Raw genomic sequence first — 20,673 nt, forward strand, 5'->3', positions numbered from 1 at the left:
TAGGAAAGCTATACTGGTAGCTAGAGGAAGGCAGTTTTTAGGCAAACCAAATTACTTGGTTTAACTAATGTTTACCCAGATCAATAATTCCCCTTTAAGGACATTAGGAGAAAAAAACAGAACTAGACAGTACTGCATCAAGAGACTTAACCTTTCAGAAAAAAATACACAAACCAATATACACTTGCTACAGTTTGGCAATATTTTATTTTTAAAATGGGGGGGGGGGGGGGGGGGCCGGGACGGGACCCTACCATCTCTCTTTTTGGCTTTGCAAGTGCTCTTTTGGCCTTTTTTTATTGAAAATTTTTTTTTTTTTTTTTTGCAACAATACAGAACAAAACTAGTTCAGTCAGATCCTACTACTACTAATCATTTCTATAGCCTTCTGCTTCATTAAGCCTAGGGTTGGTCTGTTTTTGTTTTCTCAGCTGCCTTCTGTTATACCACATCCATGACAGCAACTGCCCAAAATAGGGATAACATGGTTGCCTTTGGAACCCAGTAAGCAGCCTGAATGTCTGCAGGTTTTATGTGAACCTCCCCCTCCCCCTCCCAACATACTCATGGGCTGCGAGAGCTTCTGTACAGCAGCCTCAGCTCCTGCCAGCCTGCTGAGCAGAACCAGGAACCCAATATTTAAGAAAGCTGAGCTCCTACATTTATGCTCCTTATTTGTGCTACTAATTTGCTTAGGTTTATGCGCCTAATGCTGAAACTCAGTCCTAACCTTCTAAATTATTTTCCCTGCCCTAAATACACCCCTGTTGCTACTCACATTTTATACTTCTAAATTTAGCTGGTCAATATTAAGCCAGCAGCCGTCAGCATTTTTTTCTGTGTTATCATTGGTTAAATTAGATCAGGATATTCAATGCCAGGCCATGTCTGGGAGCTTATGTAGGTCCCAGCCGATATTCAGATGGGACCTGAAAAAGATACTTAGATTGATGCTGCCTGAATTTAGGCTGAAACCCACATATTTTCCCCCTCCTGGCCCTCTGCAGCAAGGTACAATTCCCTCAGCCAACCAAATCTGATTTCCCTTTAGCGGTATTCTTGAGGTACTATCGCTAGGGGTCTCTAGCAATGTACAGCAAGACTACCACTAGAGATCAGGGTGGTCATTTTCAATCAGGAGCTGAGAGGGGCTATTAAGCCTTGGTTAGTGTTCTGCCCCCCATATTCATGGAGGCAGGGTATATTTTGGTGTATATTGAATGAGTATTGTTTGTATTTAATTGCATTGTTTGTGCAGAGATAGCACTGTGTATTAGGACTGCTTTTCCTATAGTTTGCAGTTCTTGTTGTTGACTCTTTGTGAGCTTTCCCTATAGGCTGTTAGCTCTGAGCTAGGGCCCTTTCTGCCCGTGGGCTGTGTGAGATAACCCAGTCTTCCTAGCCTGCCGTTGTAATCAGCAGCTGTCTAGGGGATGATCCCTCCTTAATCTACTGTAATTTCATCAGGAATTTTCATCTTTCCCCAAGACATCTCCCCAAGGCTTACCCCAAGTCATTCCTCATTTAGTTTTTCCAAGTTCTCCCCCTTATTGAGTGTTACAGCTTTTCCTCTCAGCTGAGGTTCTGGCTATCTCCTTGTCTCTGAGATGGCTAGATACAGATTCCAAGGGCAGCAGGCCACAATTCTTTTACAAGCAACTGAACTGTAAATTGGATTTTCTTTGTTTATTCTGAGTACTACAATAAAGAAGATTTGTTTAAGAATTGAGTCTACTGGTGAAGCTAGTGCTTGGGGATGGTTTATGCTGGATGTTTAAGCTACACTATACTTTGCCTAGGAAAATACAGTTAGGTTGGTAGTGGCTGATATTTAGTGCTGGCACCCACATAGCTAACCAGGTAAAGTTAGAAGGAGAAATTAGATCTTACCTGCTAATTTGCTTTCCTTGGTCTCTCCAGCCCATTCTCGACAAGTGGATAATATGCACTCCTACCAGCAGAGGGAGACTGAGAAACCTATATAATGGGCTGTGCATCCCTGACCTGCTCAGTATTTCGAATAGCCATGCACCACAGAAGAATCACAAAAACCCAGAAACAGAAAACATAACTCCCTTCAGGAACCCCTGGAAGGAAGAGAGCACCAGACATCCAACCAAACAAGACTGCGACATCACAGTAGCTGCTTGCAGCACCAGAAGCATCAGGCACCCCCACCAAGGTGACGCACTCCTCCCGGGCGGGGTTCGGGAATGGTCTGGAGAGACTCAAGTAAAGCAAATTAGGAGGTAAGATCTAATTTCTCCTTCCTTAGCGTCTGCTCCAGGCCATTCCCGACAAGTGGGAAGTACCAAAGCAGTACTCATCGAGGGTGGAAAATTCCCTGGACCAACACAGATGTCCCAAAAGAAGCGTCCTGCTGGGACTGAACATCCAACTGGTAATGCCTGACAAAGGAATGAAAAGAGGACCAAGATGCCACCTGGCAAATGTCCTGCGGAGGGAATTAGAGAATGCGCCGCCCAGGAGGAAGCCTGAGCCTACACATGTACCTGCAACATGGCATGCGCATCCTTACCCTGTAATGGATAAGTGGATGCCACAGCCTCCTTGATCCAGCGAACGATGGAGGCCTTTGACGCCAACTGCCCTTACCGCTGACCACGAAACAAAACAAAAAGATGATCTGACTTACTGTCCGGTGAACATAACACTTCAGTACCCTATAGCCATCAAGCCTGTACAATTTATTTATTTAGTTGGATTTATTTACTGCCTTTTTGAAGGAATTCACTCAAGGCGGTGTACAGTAAGAATAGGTCAAACATGAACAATAGGCAATTACAGCAGTAAAAATATTCAAATAATACAGATTATCAGAGGCTGCCACATTCACCGCTGACAGTAACCACAGATTCTGTCTACCAAGGCCATGATCAGGGCTACTTCTTGCGCCAACAGAGAGCTCTTGGTACCTCTGACATAAGCTACCACTGTCACATTGTCTGAGAGCATGCAAACATCCCAGACATGAATCAACCGTTGAAAGGCCAACAGGGCAAGACATATCATCCGAGTCTCCAGATGGTTCATCGACCTCTGACAATGGGCTCCCCACCCAGATAGACTAGTGTCCATAGTCACCAGCATCCAGTCCGGAGGGTCCAGAGGCATGCCCTGACTCAGATGCCGCCAATCCAGCCACCATGCCATGGAACCAAGGACCTGGAGATTCGCCCAAGTGGATGGATCCTTGAATTTAAGCCAACAAATCTGTGACTGAAACTTCTGGATCCGTGCTTCCAGGAGGCACACCATGCCATCCCATGTGTCGAAATGAACCCCAGATATTCCAACGACTGACTGGGGGAAGGAGAACTCTTGGCCACACTGACAATCCAACCCAGATGTTGAAGCAGTTGGACCACCCGAGCCGTGGCTGTACAGCTCTCCTCGGTGGACTTCACTCTTAACAGCCAGTCATCCAAGTTGGAGGGCACCAGAATGCCCTCCTGCCTGAGGTGAGCCAGCACCACTAGCATCACCTTGGAGAAGGTCCACGATACAGTAGCCAAAATTGCCCAAAACTGGTAGTGTTCCCCAAGACTGGAAACTGGAGAAAACGCTGATGAAGGTACACTTCTGGCAGACCTAGGGAGGTCAGAAACTCTCCTAGCTGTACCGCTACTATTGCTGAAGGTAGGGTCTCCATGTGAAACGGAGAAATGAGCAAGGCCCAATTCACTCTCTTGAGATCCAGGATAGAACGTTAGGAGCCCTCCTTTTTGGGTACCACAAAATAAATGGAATACCTCCCAGATCCTCTTTCTGCTGGAGGGACCAGAATCACTGTACTCAGGGCCAAAAGACTCTCCAGGGTCTGCTGGACAGCTGTTCTCTTGACCGGAGACTTGCAGGGACAGACAAAGAATCTTGAAGCGGATGATGAAACTCCAGCGCTTAGGCAGCCTTGATAATGTCCAGGATCCACTGATCTGATATCATGCGGGCCCACTTCTGGTAAAACAGCTGCAACCTGCCGCTAATAGGCAATACTGGAGGCTGGGCCCCCACACCCTTATTGTGAAGCTCTGGAACCTCCAGCACTTCCAGAGGGCCCATTGTGAAAAGGCTGATGTCTACTCCAGTAACGACTACGCTAGGAACCGGCCCTTTGACCTGGCCGATACCTGCGCAGCTCCCTCAGGCGGGAGCACAGTTTCCCCGACAGAAGCCTCTTTACTCTGCTGCGGGGCCTTCCCGTATTCCCCGCCACTGGGACACCCAATTCCGGGTCAGTGCCCTTCAGTTTCTGCTCCTTTGCACACGTGGCAAAGATCGCTGTGCAGCGAGACCACCTTTTGAGCTGAACAGGCTGCGTACCTGTGCATCTTCTCCGCCTGGGAGGCCATGCCAAACTGTACCAGAGCAGTGTCCAGCCACAAGCCTCCCACTGCAAAAGATGCTCCCCCACCTGATAGCGTGCTGCAACTGGCCCCGAGTGTCATCTTGGTTTTTCTGCTGCCTGTGTATTTTGTTTCTTGACTCTTTCTTTTTAAACCAGCAGCAAAATCTGCTCCAGGACACCCCTGAAGCAATCCCTTAAATACTATTCTACCTTTTCTTACTAAATTGGGCCAAAAATGGCACATCCAACCAAAGAAGAGCAGGGCTGCACAGACTCACCTACCTCTGCTGAGGTCAGCAGAGGTAGGTGAGTCAGTGCAGCCCTGCTCTTCTTTGGTTGGATGTGCCATTTTTGGCCCAATTTAGTAAGAAAAGGTAGAATAGTATCCTTATACAGGTGTCACTGCTCAATAATCCTCAGTCTCCCTCTGATGGTAGGAGTGCATATTACCCACTCATCGGGAATGGTCTGGAGCAGATAAGGAACTATTTATGTGGTTGTATATACCCAATTAGTTATACGGACACAAGCACTGAATAATGCTGGAACCCACATAGCTCTCAACTCCTCACCGACTCTGCCCCCAGAATGCTCATTTACTGTCCGGTTAGGGCTGGTAGTCAGTGGTACTGCCTTCCCTATCCAAAACCCTTCCAATGAACACCCCATGATGAGCATCTTACTCTGATTCAAGCCCCTCCTCCCACAACTTGACTCCATTGCTGCCTGGTTTTCAAAGGGTGACTGACCCCTAATTGTAACCTCGCAGTACTATCACTATGGGACAAATGTAGCTTAACCCCCAGTGGTAGTACCACACGACTACCAATTGGGATCAGAGCCACATTTGCAACAGGGCAAGAGTAGACAGGTTGCTGTGTCCTGTCTGCAAAATAATTGGTGATATCTATGAGGAAGTCCTAGGGGATTGGCTTCACTCAGGGTGGGGTCTTGGATCAGGGAGGTGCTCATCCTGCCGGAGGGGGGGGGGGGGGGTAGGGGGAAGCTGTTAGATCAGGAAAGATGCTCATCAGTGGGCCTTGGATCTGAACCGGGGGATGTGAAGATGGCACTGGGGAATCACAGTGACTTTTTTTTTAAGGATCAGGGTCAGAGCCATGGCTGTGCTACCTGATGCTGGTAGTTTGAATGCATTTAATGCCATTTCTTGAGGTGGCAATTTAGTGTAACTGCACTATTGGCAGCAGTGACAGTATCCAGTAAAGTATTGCATGCTGCTGCTGGCCACACTATCTGCATCCAGAACCGTGTTACCTGTAGCATGCTGTAATACCCTCTCTAACTACTTACTGTTCTTTAGTAAACACTCCCCTTAAAGTTCTTGTTCTGCAAGTCAGAAAGGGCTTGACTTAACTGTTTGCATTTCAAACCAGATGCTTTATGACCTGCAAGAAAATAAGCATCTATTCCTGGACATTAATTTTTTAAATTAAGACTTATACATCTTACCATGTAATTAACAATGTCTCTACTTTGGAAAATGAACCTTACCAGAATAGTTCCTTTTCTTTAAAAGTTTTCACTTAAAGGTTTGTAGATGCAACATGTATAAAACAGAAATTGATATGTTGCTGTACCATTCTGCCTTGGGAGACATTAGTCCCTTGGTTTAACAGTGCTGTAGAGCTCTTAGGAATCTCGTAAGTATAAACAATGGTAGATAAGCAGGACAAAATGACTAAAATTATTTCAAAATTAATGATGTTCTATGTACTCGTATAGGTACATGTGTATACGTATACATGCATGTTTGTATGTATATCTATCAATTTATAAATATACACACAAACACCTATGTATTCAGAACATAATTTGCTTATTTAATAACCTTTAACTGTGAACCAGAGACTAATGCTCAAAATTCTAAGTAATCTATTATTTTTGCCTGTTTCTAATCAAGCAAAAGTTATTTGAAATACATAACTCATAGTGCTTTAAAAAGTTCATTGATGTAGATATGCCCAAAGATGCACACAACTTACAATGACCTGTTCTACATGTTAATGTTTTAAGGCATGAGAAATGGTAAGTGAATAGGACTTGAAGAAAGGTGCTGTTCCTATCCCTTTGGCATCTGTTTGCAACTCTGTGTGAATCAGCAATAATTAAAGCAGGCATAGGCCATCAAAGGGTTAAAAGGACAAGCGCAAGCCACAGTGGTGAAGCACATCAAAAATCAACCCTGGCACAGAACCAGTCCTAATTTGTCCCAAGTGTTTTTCATCATAATGTGAAACAGATGGGTGCTCTGGTTTCACCTGGTTGCCTGAAAGCAAGTAACTCTTCTGGATGACTGGAAACAGTTTCAGCAGCTTCCCTTCTTTCTCATACATGGAAGTTTGCAAAGCAAAGATTTGTCTACAGCAAACTGCACAGGATCCAATGAGTGGTCTGAAGCCTGGCTTATTAATGTACTTTCAAAAATCCATTAAAAAAAATAGAAAAGCATGTGATTATGTCTGCTGAGCCACAAAACACCCTAATCTATATCAAACATAATTCTGCATAGTTATTTATTTGTCCAGTGATATGTTTGTTATTGATGATCTGCATGTTCTGTTTACCAGAGCACAGGCAAGTCTAGTTTACTAAAACCAGGGTCCCTTCGCACTTCCCAATAGGTGTCATTAGAAACCCAAGATTCTTTATGATTGGCATCAATAATCTTTCTGCAAAAAAAAAAAAAAAGGGAGGAAAGTAAGAATATATCACAAACCTTAGCTCATACATATTTGTATAGTTATAACCTTTGTTTACAGATTATTGTTCAGTTTTGACAGTATATGAAGAATTACATTTTATAACCTAGTTTCAGGTTACTATGGAACTCTGTAAGTCTAAGTTCTTTGAGAATACACCTCTATAAATCAAGAAGCATGTTTGGGGTGGGTGAATGCCAGTGAAAAAGACACTGAACTAATGTAACAATTTCTTTTAAGGCAATTAAAAAATTAGAAAATGAATGCACATCCCCATTGGTAAACAGACACCTTTGTTTGATCAGTAGATTTGGATTTAGATTTATTACTCATCTTTTCCAAATCTGAATGTAAGGTGAGCTGCATTCAGATACATGTTATTTCCCTGCCTAAGTGGGCTTATAATCTAAATTTTACTTGAGGAAATGACTTGCTCAAGGTCACAAAGAACATCAGTGGAAGAAGTGGAATATGAATCCTGGTTTCCCTCATCCACACTCTTCTTCTCTAACCACTAAGGGGTCCTTTTACTAAGGTGCGCTGAAAAATGGCCTGTGCCGGTGTAGATGTGTGTATTGAATGCATGCAGGTCCATTTTTCTACACACTTCCAGAAAAGGCCCTTTTTTGGCCGAAAATGGCGAAATAAAAATTGGCGCATGTCCATTTTTGACCTGAGACATTACTGGCACCCATTGACAGCGGTAAGGTCTCACGCGTTAACCGGGTGGCATTGCCAGCATGCATATACTGCTGATTACTGCCTGGTTAGCGCTGCATGCCGGAAATTTTCTGACGCACATAAAAAAGTGAAATTACCACCCAGGCAACTCGGTAGCTGGGTGGTAGTTCCAAATTGGCGTGCATTGGGAGCTCGCAGGCGCTAATGCGGCTTAGTAAAAGGGCTCCTAAGTTTCTCCTCTACTCCAATTCAAGGCCTTACAGTATTTTTATGTTTTGAGTCTTGTCACAGGTGGTAAAGGCCACCTATAATTTTGCCTGTTCCTTAGCAACACTGTATATCACTTGGCTTTTCTACTATCACCATGAACATACTCACTTGAAAAATTTTGGTTTGTATTCAATATGGTTTTCTTCCAAGAATCTCCTTCGACTCCTCTGGAGCTCTTCTATTCTTTGTTTTTCTGCTGATGCTGCTTCTAAAGTCCCTTCCTCCAAGAGTCTAAGGAATTAAAATATATATTTTATTTGATAAACTGCATTATTTTACAATATCACTAATAGATAGCTCAGACGTTAAATGAACTGGAAACAATAAAAACAGCAATTCATTGACCACAGCTTGATTATTGATTCTCCCTTCTATGGGGGTAAAAGCAGGTAGAATCATGTCAGTGTTGGCAAAATTGCATGTAGAAATTGAATAATAAATCTCTGGTTCTGGTGCATACTTTTGGCCTTCCTTCAATACAGGTGCAAAAATATGTAAGCACTTTGTATTCCCACTCCACACACTGGCCAAAATTTCAAGGGGAAGGTCAATAAGGCACTTCTCTTTGAAAATGAGCATGCAATTCCACACAACTGCCACCTCCATGTGAAGGTTTGAAAATAAACATGAAGTTCTATGATACTGCCACCTTCAAGGGGAGTTTTGAAAATGAACATGCAGCCCCACAGTACTGCCAACTACATGATCCAGATCCAAATGTGCCCTCAAGATGGATTTGACTACTGGTGACCATGAAATGAGGGACCCCCATCCCTTTATGCTTGCCAACTACATGAGAAGCTTCATTATTGGCCTCCTTATATAATTAAGTGCCCTAATATTCACACACTGGAGAGTGCTAGAAATGATCTTAGATCAGTGGTTGGTTTTCAACCCAGGCAGTCTGTTTTTCAGCATATACACAATGAATATGCATGAGATAGATAGTCATACAGTGGAGGCTAAACATACTGGTATGGCTCCTGGAGGAAGGGAGGGAGTCTCAGTCACAGCCTGATTGCAATATTCAGTGGTTGGATTCAGGGCCCAGGATTGCAGGATTCCAGAAGAAGCCCGAAAGCATGGCTTCTGGTCAATGACACTTACTGCAGTGGCGAGGATAGTAATTCCCAAACTATAGGTTGTGACCCCGAGTGACATCACAAAATCATCTATGGTTGTAACCATGCCTGCACCCCCCTCCTCAAAAAATACAGAACAATAACATCATGAGGCCATGTTAATGTTAACTCAGCTTGTGCAACTCAACAGTGGCATGGACATGCCTGGAGCAGAAGCATGGCTCAAAGGGAGATCAATGCCCAAACTATAGTAGGGGCTGAAATCAGATGAATTATTTGAAAGATTAAATGGGGTTGCATCGATGAAAATTTTCAGAATCACTGAACTAGGTTAAGTGAGTTAAGACATATAAAAATAAGGGAAAAGTCCCAAGAGAGTTGTGAATGAAAGTGAATGTAGCATCATTCATTTTCTTTGGTGTTTGATGTTTATTTTGTGTCTTAAAATGAAATGAACTTAAATTAAAATAAGACAACCCCCCCCCCTAAAATAAAGAAAACAAAGGCCCGTCACTGGAACCTTCCCCCCAGGCCTTCCTTAAACTCATTGCCTGACAGCCAAGAGCTATTTGTATCAAGTACACACATATGACCGCTTTCCAACTGGTAGATAATCATTCATGTGGTTCTTGGTGCAAAACACTGGATAGGCTTAATCTAACATAAAGTTCTTTAAATTTATGAGGTTGAATATTATGTTAGTTTATCTAACAAATTTAAACAAAATTCCTCCTATTACAAGAATAAAGCTGTAGCTTGTGATCAGCTGTTAAGAAAAGTTTCTAGCAAGCAGCAACACTCTCAGCAGAACTATCTTGATTTCTTGCAATCACAACATACAATCATAACACGACAGACAACTGTCTCAAAACAATATTTTATTTGTTTTTAGTCATTTATTTTGTTCTATCTATATTATACCAAGCAGCTGTTATGCAGTTTCTTCTAAACCTTCAAGACTAGTGATCTCAATTTTAGTGCAGAAAAGCACACCCACCACAACACAGCTCAGGAATTCCAAACATGTTCGGTTTTTAGAAATAATTACAAACTGTTACTGATGAAATTCAGAATAAACTTGAAGGTACTGAACCTCAAGTTATTCTTACTGTACCCTATTGTGAAACACTACATGGTGGGAAGAAAGTACAGATTTTTTTTTTTTCAAAAGTAAATTTAGCAGACACAAATGCGAATTCTTGCCTTTGATCTGGTCTGAATCGTGCGTCTGTTGATGGAAGGAGATCACTCAGCACAGGATCTAACTCATTCAGTTCAATAGCAAACCGTGTAAAGCCATAGTAAAGTTCATGGTTAGCTGGCATGGAGCCTATAGAAGAAGATAACATAAATGTATTTTATTAACTTATGTATGTAGAGATATGACAACAACTAAATATACCACAATCAGGAAGCTATAAAATAAACTGAATATTTTATACATAATTCTATTGACATTCAAAAGCACTTATGCAGTCGCCATTTTTATTTAAAAAAAATTAATGGTGCATATCTACATATAACTTTGGTTAATTTAATTGCAAAACGGCCAAAATTATACATCCAGAAAAAGGGAATGATTTGAGGCAGGCTGAGAATGAAAAGTTATATATAGGAAGGGCAATTCTATAACCTATTATGGAGTGCATTATGCATGTAAATGTCTAGAACATTAGCACTTAAGCGCATATGTGCACACATAAATGCTAGCAGGGTGCCTAGACACTATTCTTCAAATACTTGCTTAATTCGCATAGCACATATTTGCAATGGGAACATACACAGGCGAGTTACACACACCTCTGCTGCATTTAGGCATGTGCAGTTACACTAGCTCTTTGGCTGGTGTAACTGCAGGTGCCTATATGTTAGGTGGGCTGATACTGGGTCACACTTGTATCCTATTTATTTAAAAATCTGTTTACTGATCAATGCTCAAAGGAGTAGCACAGCGAGCAACACAAGATGGAATACAATAAATGACAAACTTAACACAACTGCGAACAAACTGGCATTGACCAAACCGATTTTTTAAAAATAAAACGCAGTGTATCACCCAAAAGATGTCTCCAAGCTCACACCCACCCAAATCCCAGTACATCCCAGGCTTAGATTCTAAAATGGAATGGAGAACACATTTATGGATCTTGTTGATAAGATCTATATCATTAGATCCTCAGACAGCCTTTGATACAGTTAAACTTAAAATGATACAGAAAAGGCTAGAGGAGGTAGGTGTTATATAAATACCACTGGAATAGTTTTGGTCTTATTTGGATAGTACAACCCAATTAGTAAGATGGGGTAGTGTTTAATTAGTCACAGTGACTGTTCTCTTGTGCTTGACTGCTTAAATATTTTAAATTTAAATGCTTTACTTTTTGTCTATTAGATTGTAAGCTCTTTGAGCAGGGACTGTCTTTCTTCTGTGTTTGTACAGCGCTGCGCACACTTTGTAGTGCTCTAGAAATGTTAAATAGTAGTAGTAATAGTAGTATTAAAAGAGGAAAAAAGAGACTATTGTCATAAATTGCTAAACTCTTTCAAATCAAATCAAAATAGAGTGTAGTACTTGTAACTATCAAACTCTCACTGGAGTACAAAAAAGTTCTCAAGGGGGAAAAAGTCTCAGAACCCTCTCTCCACTTCTGATAAACAGAAAATTTATTGTGTGGCAGAATCACTGAGGGCAAGTTCACTTCATAGGCATTAAAAAAAGCCCTGAAAAATATTTGTTAAAACTCTAGTGGTTACAGTTTGATACAGTATTACATAGATCCCAAATCGTGACTTTAAATGTAAAGAAAGCAAAACTTAGCCTAAAAAATATATATATGTGCAACCCCGCTTCTAATTTCAAACATCCACCGACTATGGCCAGAGTTTTGTCCAATGTCTGTATCAAGGTATAGAGAGTCAATCAGCATTCTGATCCTGGGATGCTATAGTAACCACTGGAGTTGCAACAAATATTTTTCAGGTTTTTTTTTTAATGCCTATGAAGTGAACTTACCTTTAGTGATTCTGCCGGGGTAGTGTGGGAGCCCTTACCGCCACACCTCAATGGGTAGCAGTAAGTGCTCCCACCCAAAATGGCCGCACGGCAAGTGCTTCACTTGCCACATGTCTGCTGTGGTAAAAGAGGGCCCCAGTGCCCGTCAAAAACGCACACCAAAACCAGCGCAGGCCCCCTTTTGCTGCAGCTTCGTAAAAGGACCCTAAAGATTTTTACACTGTCCTGCCCACATCTCTCTCTTTGATGCTGATTCCATATTCTCCTGGATGTGTTCTTCATTCAATACAAACTTATTAGTTGTTCTCTTGGTCCTCCATACAGTTGGATTCTACCCATTCCACTGATCTCCGCTGCCTGGCACCACAACTTTGGAATCAGCTTCCAGCAGAGCTGCGCTTTCAGCCTTCTACTGCCAAGTTTAAAGCACTGTTAAAATCTTGTTTTCACTGCCAAGGTCATTGATTGATTTTCTCTCCATGATTAGGAGGTCTAGTTTTCTTTTTGTACCCCCTTCTGTGATCTGATATATAGTTGTTGGGGTTTTTTTGCCATTGCTCTATGCACCCCCTCCCCTCCCATGTCTGGTTTGTCTTGTGTGTTGCTTCTTTTATGTTAAGCCTTATTTTATTTTTAATGGCGGTATATCAAATGCTTGAAATAAATAAATAAATAAAAAATTATATGATCTGGTAGCCAAGTCTTTGGGAGCATGTATTCTACAGGACAGCCAGTCATGCCCACCTTTAGGGATAACCACTTATGTCATGACTATGGCTGTTGTAAATGGTGGAGCCTAAATGAGGCAGCCGTTTGCATAAAATCAATTATTCTATAAAGCGTGCACAAAGTTAGTTGGAATGCCCCAATGTGCCCCTTCCCTTCCCACGTTAATGCCCCCTTTTTTGGTTGAGCATGAGAGAAGTTAGGCACTCTATTTACAGAACAGGGCCTAAGTCTTTAAATGCTTAACTACTAATTAGCACCAATTAGTGCTTGTTAATGCAAATTCTTTGTACTTATCTCCAATTTAGCTCCAATTAGCTAATTATGTTACACACATAACTGACCCTATTCTATAAGTGGGCATGCAATTGTGCACCTAGCTTTACGCACCATTTATAGAATTTGGGGGGGGGGGGGGATAATGGCCACTGCTAAATGGATAGGAGTCTTTGAATAATGAGCTCAATATTATCTTAGACCGCACGTCTGAAGTCTAGGACCCTTCTTCTAGTATAATTGGTTCTGACTCTATGTTTGCACTGAAATTCAACTGATGCAAAACATGATGGTGTGCCTAGTAGCTGGGGGGGAAAAAGTTTGATCATATTTCCCCAATTTTAGTCTAATTACATTGGCTACCAATTTCTGCAAGAATCACATTTAAGCTGTTGTGCCTTGTTTACAAGGCTTTTTGTATGGGCACTCCCAAATATCTCTCTGGCGATCTATGCAAACAAGTGCATCAGCGCCTATTGTGCTCTTTCCAGCATAGTTTGCTTCAACTTCCTTCACTCAGTTTAGTTAAACGGATTTCTACTAGGAAAGAAATTTCAATTATATACTGCCACCTCAATGGGTGGTGGTAAAGGCTCCCCCCCCCCCCCCCCCAAATGGCTGGAAAGTGAGACCTTCCCTTTTTCCAGCTACGATAAAAGGGGGCATTGGTGCGTGTGTAGAACACGCACCGATACTAGGCCCCCTTTTTCTGCAGCTTGGTAAAAGGGGCCCTATCTTGGCTTTCACAAAGCCTTAAAGACCTACCTTTTTGAAAGCACTTTTGGTTGTTCTTAAATTTCCTTCATTGTAATGTTTTTTGATATATTGTAATGATGCTGTTATGTTTCTGTTTGCATTATTGTAAATTGTTTTTAAACCTTGCTGTACTTAGTGGTATATCAAATAAAATAAAATCAACTACGTGGTATGGTGATCACTAGACCCCAGGTTGTCCCCTACTATAACCTCAATGAAACTGTCTCCATTTGTCAGTACTAGGTCCAAGTGGGTTTCTCAATTACTTGAGAAATATTTCTTGCAATGACTTCAGCATGCTTCTACTTTTGGGGCCCTGTTCAATAAAGTGCGCTAGCGTTATTAGCGTGTGTTAAATGCTAGAGTCTCCCATGTGTTTCTATATGCGACTTTAGCATTTAGCGCGTGCTAATCATTAGCATGCTCTAAAAACGCTAGCGTGCCCTCAGCGTTGCTTAGTAAACAGGTTCCTTAGTTAATCCAGCAATTAGCACTCTCCAACCAACATCTTGATAGGTGTTTGGAAGACTTCTATCATATCCTCTCCTAACCTTTTCTCATGATAACAGCTTACAGATTATACCTACATAGATATTAGACCTTTTAGACTTCTTCAAGACAAGCCACAAAAGCTCAGCTATTCCTTACTCAGTTCATATCTCAATGGCTTTTATTTAATTCTTAACACATAAAGCAAATTCTCCCATTTTCATCTATCTTGATTCTTATGAAAAGGAGTATATTCTAGTACACAAACCAAGATACAGTGATATAAAACATATTAATACCCATGTTTGCTATGGTAACATTTTCTATTGATTCATTCTGATTATTACTACTTACCTGGTATGTTTTTGAAATAATTAACAAAACAGGGGATATATATACAGCTTATTGACAAATGATTTAAAAGGTGATTAATAATTCTTAAGAACAGTAATTTATAAACTGCATATTTGCATTGACTTTACTGAAGCTACTATTAGTTTCTGCAGCAATCTGAAATACTACTGCAGAAGGATTACAGACTACCTGCTGCCATTTTCCAGAAGATATCTCACCTGGCCTCCAGATACACTTGGCGGCAGGTGCAACCCCACAATAGAGTCCTTCATGCCACTTTCCAAATAGCTGATGGACCACTTTGCCTTCCTGATCTATGACAACCCCATGGACTTCATTTACGTTGGAGCTCCAATAAGTTCCCTTACAACAGATAAAAATAATTATAGATCATTATTTAACACCTCCAATAATTAACAGATGAACAGACATTCCAATAATGGTACTCTAGTAATAATGTAAATCTATACAGTTGAAAGGGTGGAGGAGTGGCCTAATGGTTAGTGCAGTGGGCTTGGAACTAGAGAGCCCAGGTTCAAATCCGATGATGGCTCTTTGTTGTCTTAGCTAGGCATGGCACTGGCAACTTGTCCCACCTAAGGCCTGCCATGGAAGCCATCACTCATGTGACAGTCCCATAAGTCATTCACAGCTTTGTGCCCCTGTGTAGGGGGCACTACCATACTATACAGTTGAAAACTTTCTAGTGCACTTTATGAGCAACACACAGGAGATGGCCCCAGGGAAGGTGGCTAGTCAGAAACTGGAGAGCTTCTGCTGGGGAGAGGGCAGAAGGAAATTGCTGCTGGTTAGTATTACTTTATCCAGTTGCACTTGAATAAGATGAAGCAGAAAAAATAAATTGACTTGCCAGGGTTATATAACTGATTCAAAGAATTTGTGTCAAAAGCATTCCATTAAGGTCTGAAGAGACATTACTACGAGGATGTCCTCTACAAAACTTGGGCGTTCCTTTCAATTATGCCCCTCCACATGTCTTTACAAAACACTGCCTATGTAAGCATCTACTCACCTTCTTCAGCAAGATGTCTTCTTTTAAAATTACCCTCATAAAGTGCAAACAAGCTACAGGTAACCTGTAAGGCCCTGTAAGGCGTACAAAACCCCAACCTTGGCTGACTTCTAATATCCGCTACCTACGTTCCTGTACCCGCTCCGCCGAACGCCTCTGGCGGAAATCTCGGGCCCTTGCTGATTTCTTACACTTTAAGTTCATGCTGACCTCCTTCCAATCTGCTCTTTTACGTGCCAAACAGGATTATTATATCCAACTGACCAACTCTCTTGGCTCTAATCCTCGACTTCTCTTCACCACATTGAACTCTCTCCTCAAGGTGCCCCCTCCCCCAACTCCCCCTTCATTATCTCCTCAGACCCTTGCTGAATTCTTTCACAACAAGGTTCAAAAGATAAACCTTGCTTTCTCTACCTCACCAGCTCTCCCTCCACTAGTCCGTTCCCCTCTCTCTCCTTCCCCTCATTCCCTTTCCTCCTTTCCTGAAGTTACTATTGAGGAAACTACACTTCTCCTTTCTTCCTCAAAATGTACCACCTGTTCCTCTGATCCCATTCCCACCCACCTTCTTAATGCCATCTCTCCTACTCTTATTCCTTTTATCTGTCACATTCTCAACCTCTCACTTTCCACTGCGACTGTCCCTGCTTCCTTTAAACATGCTGTGGTCACACCTCTCCTTAAGAAGCCTTCACTTGACCCTACTTGTCCCTCTAATTACCGACCCATCTCCCTCCTTCCTTTTCTCTCCAAATTACTTGAGCGTGCTGTTCACCGCCGCTGCCTTGATTTTCTCTCCTCACATGCTATTCTTGACCCATTACAATCTGGTTTTCGCCCTCTCCACTCAACTGAAACTGCGCTTACTAAAGTCTCCAATGACCTATTACTGGCTAAATCCAGAGGTCAATATTCCATCCTCATTCTTCTTGATCTTTCCGCTGCTTTTGACACTGTCGATCACAGCATACTTCTCGATACCCTGTCCTCACTTGGATTCCAGGGCTCTGTCCTTTCCTGGTTCTCTTCCTACCTCTCCCTCCGCACCTTTAGTGTTCACTCTGGTGGATCCTCTTCTACTTCTATCCCTCTGCCTGTCGGTGTACCTCAGGGTTCTGTTCTTGGTCCCCTCCTCTTTTCTATCTACACTTCTTCCCTTGGTTCATTAATCTCATCCCATGGCTTTTCCTACCACCTCTATGCTGATGACTCCCAAATCTACCTTTCTACCCCTGATATCTCACCTTGCATCCAAACCAAAGTTTCAGCGTGCTTGTCTGACATTGCTGCCTGGATGTCTCAACGCCACCTGAAATTAAATATGACCAAAACCGAGCTTCTCATTTTCCCCCCCAAACCCACCTCCCCGCTCCCCCCGTTTTCTATTTCTGTTGATGGCTCTCTCATTCTCCCTGTCTCCTCAGCTCGAAACCTTGGGGTCATCTTTGACTCTTCTCTCTCCTTCTCTGCTCATATCCAGCAGACCGCCAAGACCTGTCGTTTCTTTCTTTACAACATCCGTAAAATCCGCCCCTTTCTTTCCGAGCACTCTACCAAAACCCTCATCCACACCCTTGTCACCTCTCGTTTAGACTACTGCAATCTGCTTCTTGCTGGCCTCCCACTTAGTCACCTCTCCCCTCTCCAGTCGGTTCAAAACTCTGCTGCCCGTCTCATCTTCCGCCAGGGTCGCTTTACTCATACTACCCCTCTCCTCAAGACCCTTCACTGGCTCCCTATCCGTTTTCGCATCCTGTTCAAACTTCTTCTACTAACCTATAAATGTATTCACTCTGCTGCTCCCCAGTATCTCTCCACACTCGTCCTTCCCTACACCCCTTCCCGTGCACTCCGCTCCATGGATAAATCCTTCTTATCTGTTCCCTTCTCCACTACTGCCAACTCCACCAGACTTCGCGCCTTCTATCTCGCTGCACCCTACGCCTGGAATAAACTTCCTGAGCCCCTACGTCTTGCCCCATCCTTGGCCACCTTTAAATCTAGACTGAAAACCCACCTCTTTAACATTGCTTTTGACTCGTAACCACTTGTAACCACTCGCCTCCACCTACCCTCCTCTCTTCCTTCCCGTTCACATTAATTGATTTGATTTGCTTACTTTATTTATTTTTTTGTCTATTAGATTGTAAGCTCTTTGAGCAGGGACTGTCTTTCTTCTATGTTTGTACAGCGCTGCGTATGCCTTGTAGCGCTATAGAAATGCTAAATAGTAGTAGTAGTAGTAGTAACATTTTCATAGGACAAAGTCAACATAGATTTAGCCAAGGGAAGTGTTGCCTCACCGATCTGTAACATTTTTGACAGAGTAAACATGTGGGTAACAGTGAGCCAGTGTATCTGTATTTTCAGAAACAGTTTGACAAAGTCCTTCGAGAAAGACTCCTGAGGAAAATTAAAAAGTAATAGGATAAGAGGCGACATCCTATTGTGGATTAGGAAAAGAGAATAGGGCTACGTGATCAACCTTCTCATTGGAAAGAGAGTCCCATTACAAATACTCCAGGGATTTGTACTGGGACCAGCGCTTTTTAACATACTTATAAATGGTTTGAAAGTGGGAACAATAAGTGATGTGATCAAATTTGCAGATGACACTAATTTATTCAGTTAATAAATCATAAAGATGATTGTGAGAAATTTCAAGAGGAACTTGCAAAACTGGGAGACTGGGCATCCAAATGTTCAAATGAAATTCAATGTAGACAAGTGCAAAGTGATGCACATAAAGAAGAATAACTTAAAGTATAGCTACATAATGCTACATTCTACATGAAGAGTCACTACACGGGAAAAGGACCAGTGTGTCATCAAGGACAATACTTTGATGTCCTTTGTTCAGTGTATGATGATAGCCATAAAAAGCAAACAGAATGATAGAAATTTTTCGGAAAGTTAATAAAAAATAAAGCAGAGAACATCATAGTGCCTCTCACTCCATAAGTGACTGCATATTTGCAATTCTGGTCACTGCATCTCAGAAAAGACATAGTGGAACGTGGAAAATACAGAGAAGGGTGCCAAATGAAAAAGGAGATGGAATGGCTCCCCTATGAGAAAAAGCTAAAGAGGTTAGGGCTTTTTAGCTTTGAGAAGAAATAGCTGAAGGGTGGTATGATAAGAGGCCTATACAATCATGAGTGGAGAATGGGAAAATGCATATTAATAGCTTTTAAGTATTTAAATGTTTGTATCATATTCTCCCTACCTCTCCTTTCCTCTAGGGTATACAGATTGAGGTCTTCAAGTCTCTTCTCATATGCACCATATCATTTTTGTTGTCTTCCGCTGAACCATCTCAGGTCTTTTGATGTTTTTAGTGAGATATGGCCTCCAAAACTGAACACAATACTCCAAATGGAGCCTCATTGATGACTTGTACAGAGGCATTACAAGAGATCCAATTGGCCATTAACTTATAGCACTATCTCAGTAGTATTCTAAATCAGTGGTTCCCAAACCTGGTCCTAGAGGCACCTCAGCCAGTCAGGCTTTCAGTATATCCACAATGAATATTCATGAGATACATTTGCATGCAATGGAGGCGATAATTCAAAGGAAATAATAGTAAATTCAGTAATGACTGGGGTCATACCTTCAAAAACTTTTAAAATTAGACAATCTAATTTAAAAGTAACATGAGCCTGAAGGGGCAGCCAATGTAACTTTATCAACAAAGGAGTGGCGTGATCAAATTTTAACCAAAAAATGAATATGGCAGCCGTATTTTCAAGAATCTGTAACTTGGAATATAATTTTACGAAAGACAACAGTATAAACTATTACGACAGTCAAGTTGAGACAAAACCAATACTAGTACTAAAAAACGTTTCTCTGAAAACAAAGTACGAATCCTTCATAATTGATGAAGTTTAAAGAAAACAGCAAATTAACCTGAATGTCAAAAGATAGTTAAATCATGGTGAAATCCTAGAACTCTTGAGGATTTTTCCACCTTGAGAACTAGACCATTTGGTAAGATAAGTTGTTCAGGTAAAGTTGACATACTGTGTTGAAGCCAAACAACTTTAGTCTCACCTTTATTTAATGTAAGCCCAGTTAAAATTGAATCGAAGAAGTATAGAGTGATGCACATGGAGTGTAGAAACCCAAAAGAGTTGAATTTGATAGGGAGTGAGAGGACCCTTAGAATAAGGGTGGATTAGCTCCACTGAGCTCTGTGCAGTGAACCACCTCTGATGGTCCCACAATATCTTTTAATGTAACAGGTTATGAATGAGAATTAGCAGCAGTGCATGTTGAGTGGGTAATGTAACATTTAGAACAGTGGTTCCCAAACTTGGTCCTGAAGGCACCCCAGCCAGTCAGGTTTTCAGGATACCCACAATGAAATAGATTAATTTTAAAAGGTTTTGAAGTTATGACCCCAGAGTCATTACTGAGTTTACTATGTTACTATCTAGCTTATTTTCTAAAGGGAAGGATGCCCATCTTCCGACACAAATCGGGAGATGGGCATCCTTCTCTCAGGGTCGCCCAAATCGGCATAATTGAAAGCCGATTTTGGGTGTCCCCAACTGCTTCCCGACGCAGGGATGACCAAAGTTCCCAGGGGCATGTCAGAGGCGTAGTGAAGGCGGGACCGGGGTGTGCCTAACAGAGGGGCGTCCTCAAGCGATAATGGAAAAAAGAAGGGCGTCCCTGACGAACACTTGGCCGACTTTACTTGGTCCTTTTTGTTTTACGACCAAGCCACAAAAATGTGCCCTAAATGACCAGGTGACCACCAGAGGGAATTGGGGATGACCTCCCCTGACTCCCCCAGTGGTCACTAACCACCTCCCACCCTGAAAAAAAACAACTAAAAACTTTTGTCTTTTTTTTTTTTTTTTTTTTTTAGAGTATGGGTGAAGGACCTCCAT

General features: G+C 42.0%; 1 protein-coding gene across 1 annotated transcript in view; it reads right to left on the reverse strand.

Moving 5' to 3' along the window:
* Positions 1-4,729: 4,729 nt before the first annotated feature.
* The window catches only part of OSBPL6 (oxysterol binding protein like 6), a 265,393-nt gene continuing 249,449 nt past the window's right edge, over positions 4,730-20,673 (reverse strand). The window contains exons 20-23 of the mRNA XM_030208862.1: positions 14,955-15,099; positions 10,326-10,452; positions 8,149-8,271; positions 4,730-7,059 (exon numbers count right to left, since the gene is read on the reverse strand). Of these exons, the coding sequence (XP_030064722.1) occupies positions 6,951-7,059; positions 8,149-8,271; positions 10,326-10,452; positions 14,955-15,099 (504 nt within the window). The 3' untranslated portion in view covers positions 4,730-6,950. The remainder of the gene's footprint in view (positions 7,060-8,148; positions 8,272-10,325; positions 10,453-14,954; positions 15,100-20,673) is intronic.

This window comes from Microcaecilia unicolor, chromosome 7 (assembly GCF_901765095.1).
Source record: "Microcaecilia unicolor chromosome 7, aMicUni1.1, whole genome shotgun sequence".
In the NCBI taxonomy this organism is placed as follows: domain Eukaryota; kingdom Metazoa; phylum Chordata; class Amphibia; order Gymnophiona; family Siphonopidae; genus Microcaecilia; species Microcaecilia unicolor.